This window comes from Gavialis gangeticus, unplaced genomic scaffold, assembly GCF_001723915.1.
Source record: "Gavialis gangeticus isolate Ggan-Ray unplaced genomic scaffold, GavGan_comp1, whole genome shotgun sequence".
Taxonomy (NCBI): Eukaryota; Metazoa; Chordata; order Crocodylia; family Gavialidae; genus Gavialis; species Gavialis gangeticus.
In genome coordinates, this window is record NW_017729032.1 from 138,890,371 (window position 1) to 138,895,866 (window position 5,496).

Below are 5,496 nucleotides of genomic sequence, written 5' to 3' on the forward strand. Positions count from 1 at the left end.
TACATTTTCAAAGAAATTGTAAAAAAATTGACAATATATATGTATATCAAAAGACAGTAAAACTGAAATGTTTAGAGACTCAACCATTTCTATAACAAGTAACATTGGTTTTAAACTGCATACAAAGCAAAACAATGCCAACATGCCTCCATCCAGTCTGTGAGCTATGATAAAATATCAAGCTACATTTAATGTAGAGAAGCAAAATAAAAATGCCACAAATAAGAATTAACCCTGAGGCACATCCCCTTGCAGCTGAACACAGGTAACCCACCTTTCCACTTCTATAATGCAGAGCCTAACAACAAAGAAAAGCACTCCTATTCTACCCTAGTGAAACCTTTCATTTCTCAAACTGTTTTCGCATCTTTAAAACATTTCTTTTACTCAAACATCTTAATGAACGTTCAGTTGTATTAAACAAACACAGATTAGCAAGTCAGAGAAGCTCCTTAAGATAATCACTTTTCAAACCTTGCATAGTGACAGGTGGCATTGATATTGCTACCATAGCATCAGCAGAAGATAAGAGGAAAAATCTTTACTTCAAAGTGATGCGCATTTATATCGCACAACTCGTTTTTGCACAACATTCAGTTTAAACTTTTTAATAAAATGGAAAAAAGTTTTTTTTGGGTTTTTTTGTTTTTGTTTTTTTTTTTTTTAAAGGGAAAGATATAGTGTTCACAAGCTTGGAAATAAAAAGATTAAGTACAAAAACAGAACATCCCTTAAAAATACAAAGAATAAACTTTCCATTGTAACAGCACCTTCTATCACCAAGTACATGCCACAAACTAGAACTTTAGTATAAAGCTGTCAAATGAAAGGTTTACTTTTTTAATATAAACAAAGTGTAAAAATAATAATGGCTGCATTTTTCAAATTTAATGCTTTGCAAGTTTTTTGCCCTCCCCCCTCCCATCACCCCAAAACATTTGGTAGCAATTTCAATATGCATTTGATATAAACAACAACACTCGATTTAGGAACCATGATAAAGATACATTGTGCCTAGGACAGTATTATTGTATTTCTGTTCAACTTTAACAGAAATGGAATGCTCAAGGACACTGTTAAGTTCAGGGATACTTTCAGCAGTATCCCCAAAACCATGATAGTGTCCATAATGCAAAGTATCTCCTACATCTTCCACCCACGAGGGCCTGTTAGATACAAAGCTACTTGGGCTTCCATTCTGATGTAAGGAACCACACATATCAGTAGAAGTATTCAGGGCTTTTTCTGGTTCCTCAGTGCCATTAGTGGTATGAATTCTATGCCTATTGGTAGAGGTTATTCCAGGAACTAATGTTAAACTTTCGTCACGCCTGGTATCCATTCCATTGAGCTGTGCCGTGCCGGTGAAGTCCAAATGTCCATTGATGGCACATCCATTTGTCAATGCGTTCATTATGGGACTACTGCTATTCATATCTGCATTAAGAAATACACCTGTCACCAAAAATTGAGACTCAATTGAAATACATCAAAATGCTTCTGTTACAGTTCACTTATTTAAAGGCTTCTGTAAGTGGGTTCTGAAAACAAAACTCAGTGCAAACCTCCTCCTCTTATTCCATGTCAGTATAGGAATTTAACAGTGATGTGGTCTGACATAATCAGTAAATCTGAGACCAACTTTAATTTTATTTTTGGAAACAGAATTCATATCTAAATTGGAAATATTAATATACTTAACTATGTTAATCTTCCTGAAGGCAGAATAAAGTTAAAATAAATTTTAAGAAACTGCATGTGGTAAGTGTAGGGTAAGCAAATACAAATCCAATCAATATTTTAAAGAGTAAAATAAAAATTGTTAAATTATCTTTTTAGGCATAAATTTTAAACCAGGTTAAGGCTAAAAAAAAATGTATGTGCAACAACTGACTTTTATGTGAGGGGAGCAAGGGTTTTTAACAGCAGTGATTTGCTTCCTCTTTAATGACAGTTCTCAGAAAGTAGTACATTCTGACATAAGCAATACAAACAAATCTTATGGAACTAATATAAAATGTATTCCAGAATAGTCCAGAATAGTTCATTTAGCTAGTGCCTCACCTGCAAAGGAAAAATAATGTTTATATTTAATGACAGATTTGTAATAATATCTGCACAATCCACATGCCAAATGCCATACAACAGCAATCGGAGAATGCACAGAGGACTAGAAGATTAGTAACAGGAAATAGTCAAAACATGCATGCAAAACACACTGACAGCTATTTTTAAGCAACTCCTCTTCTGATATTTAGTAATTAGTACAGTAATTGTTTGCAGTAAAAAATTCAGTCAATTTTCAAGCTTATGTTTTTGCAGTGGTATTCAAAGCACTAGCATTAAAGTAATTATTGATTCTGCCATAAAAATATCTATTAGTGAAATATATATACATATACATTTATGTTAACGTATGACCAAAAATTAGCAACAAAAACGTAAAGACTTTTGTTTTCTATTTATCTGAACATGTGCACGTGTTTATATATAAATTAGTGCATAGACCTGTGTGCAGAAAATGACCGTTATTATTTCTAGCTCAGGGCAGTTAGGAATTCTTTTGGTAACTCACCAAATGATAAAACATCAGATCTTTTTTAAATGTCAGGTAATGAGTACCACTGTTTCACACTAACGAATCAGAAGGTTATGATTCCCTTAACAGTTCTTTACATAAATATAACTGGACGTACATGACATTGGTACTTCATTTACAGTAAGTGAATACGGAGTTATCTGCAAAATTTGCTAGGTGCAAACTAAATGTTTCCTGTTTCATATCTATATTACCTATAATTACCACACTAAACTTACTAGCTGTAGAGTACTACTGGAAGTTAGATTAAAAAAATATTCAATCAACACATCAGACCCACTACTTCAGTGATGAAGACGCACAATAAAAATTCGTTAAAGTGTTTATTAACTGAAAAGTGCAAATTCTTAACTATTTTAAAATAGGTTATTTTGGCTACCTTTGCAAAGTGAAGTTTAACAAAAATACCATTACTGTTAATCAATATTCAAAAGTAGATAATAACTAGTTCTAGTGACAATTACAGAACATTGATATTTGTGGGAAACTACTACCTATAACAATTATAGTAATTAAAAAAAGAGGCCAATTACTTCTCCATAAATATATTTGGTAACTATCACTGGATTTTCACTATCTACTTTTAGATTATTGAACAAAAGGTATTTTATTCCTAACTTATTTTAATACCTATCCAATATCATCCACTTTGGTGAATTTGACTTAAAGTATAAAGCACAAACATGTGATCATAGTATGACTTAAAACATAAATATTCATTTCAAACTATAATGCATCCATATTGTAACCCCAGTCCTTTATCTACCAAGTGCATGAAGAAGCTGATCTAAGACAGTTTTCATTACCATGCCATATATCTTTTAAGGTTATCAAAAAGTATTTTGATTGAGCAGCCCTTGAAAAAGCTTAAAAGTATTAAATATTTACTACTACTATTATTACTAACAGCATGGGTTTTCATGAGGACAGATACAGAATCCAAGCAGTGTTTCCTAAAGTATTTTAGTTGCAAATAGCAACCAAAGTCCTGCAGCATCCAGAGTCTCTTACTCAGATAAAACAAAGCAGTAATAGCTCACAGTAAGCTTCTTGTAGGCATATCACTGTGTTTAAACAAATGTTGAATGCACTCTGGTTAAGCCTGTATTATTTTTAGCATCTGTTAAGCTAGTTTGAATCTAGGTCAGTGGTACCACACGTTATTTTGAAAACAATGTAAGTGTTATTTTTCCCTATTTTCTTATTGGCAATTAAGTCTATTTGGTACCAGTGAAATCCATTATTTTAAATACTTCTGATTTTGCTTTTAAGCTGAAACTATAGTAACTAAAACAAGGCACATAAAATGTAAGCCTTTAATTAAAGTGAAACAGCTACAGTGAACTGCTCTTTAGTTCAGACCTATCAGTAATATTTCCCTTATGCCTTTACACGGTGTTCTATGAAACAGCTAATCTTTGATAATCTACTTAAAACCCCAATCTAATGGACGTTACAGAAATACAATTGTTTTCAAAACTGGGGACAACCATGTGCAAAAAATAAAAAGAGTTGTTTTATATTTAAATTAAAAATAAAATGTATATTGATTCTTGCAACGACAAGGAGTTTGCATTGCAGAAACTGTGTAAATTTCAACCTCTTTTGGTCCAACAGAACCATTCTCCTGCTGTTTGGTGTCTTCAACCATTTGAATGTTGTTGTAGTTAACAGGAAATTGTCCACTCCCACCTGATACAACAGCAAACTCTCTATCAACGTGCATATTGTCAGCATCATCCTCAACTCCTCCATTCACCATTGATAATAAGCCATCAAAATTGTAAGCTGGTAAAAAGAAAAAAGGAAAAAAAGTGTTAGCTTTATTTTCATGTATAGATTTGAAAGGACATAACCAAGCAATAAATTTGAGAACACATTTTTGTTATTAAAATAACAATCTTGATACAATGAAAACTGATTTATATGTTTATGAAATATTTTTGAAAATATGCAAGAATGATATTCTGAGTTTGAGATAACTGAAGATGAGAGTGGAGAGGCTCAGTTGCTTGTTCTTAACTCCAGAAAACTGACAAAAATTAGCTGGGCCCCACTCTCTATCCACGTGTCTGCTTGTACATCATCCAGTTATTACCTTGATGTATCTGCTAAAGCAAAATAGAAGGAAAACAAGCTAATATTTAAAAATTACCTATCATTAGGCTTCATAGTTAGTACACTGGTATCAAGGAAAGCAGCTGACATCTCAAATAAAAGGATTCCAGCTCCAAAGCACAAAGATACAACTAGATTTTGAACGTTAACTTTTGTAACTACAACAGCTACAGGTTTAAATGTGAAGTAAAATTTTGGATTCTGGTGTCCCATCATATCATACATCAAGAACCATTACATTTCAAATTATAGAACTATCATTCAGTATATAGAGGGTATTTTCTGACACTGCTGCTCACTTCTCAAGTTGAAGTTCTCCATAGTTTATTGCTATTAGATAGCTACTTTGTTTATGTGGCATACACAGAAGAAACGTGCAAGTACAGAAACATAATTAATTTATTCAAGTACAAGATAAAGGAGTGGCTTAACTTTCCTTAGGCTTGTTTTCCAACTGTATAGTTTCCACAGAGAGCCACAATTTCAGTCTTGTACCTAGCCATTTTATCATAAGAGTCTCTAAAACATATCAGTAGCAATTGCTGTGGGCTAGGGTGGATTAATCAAGATCCACCTGCCCTATCGAGTACAAACTGCCTGCTCTCATCAATGCTCTCCTGCTTCCACAACTTCCTCTGTAACTGTGCTTCGAAGTAGAAAGGATGGAGGGTAGGCCACTGTAGCTCTGAGGGCAATGCAGTCACAGAATAGGAAGTATGCTAATCTTTGTACAGTATGAATGATATATCATGTAATTCATGATGTGGGGGGGGGGGGTC

The 5,496-nt window shown here is 33.3% G+C and overlaps 1 protein-coding gene across 2 annotated transcripts in view; it reads right to left on the reverse strand.

Annotated features, from left to right (window-relative positions):
- Positions 1-665: 665 nt before the first annotated feature.
- Positions 666-5,496, reverse strand: part of ANKRD10 (ankyrin repeat domain 10) — a 49,626-nt gene continuing 44,795 nt past the window's right edge. For both annotated transcript variants that reach the window (XM_019524229.1, XM_019524230.1), the window contains 2 exons: positions 4,292-4,387; positions 666-1,437 (listed from right to left, as the gene is read on the reverse strand). In XM_019524229.1, coding sequence (XP_019379774.1) covers positions 986-1,437; positions 4,292-4,387 — 548 coding nt within the window. In that variant the 3' untranslated portion in view covers positions 666-985. The remainder of the gene's footprint in view (positions 1,438-4,291; positions 4,388-5,496) is intronic.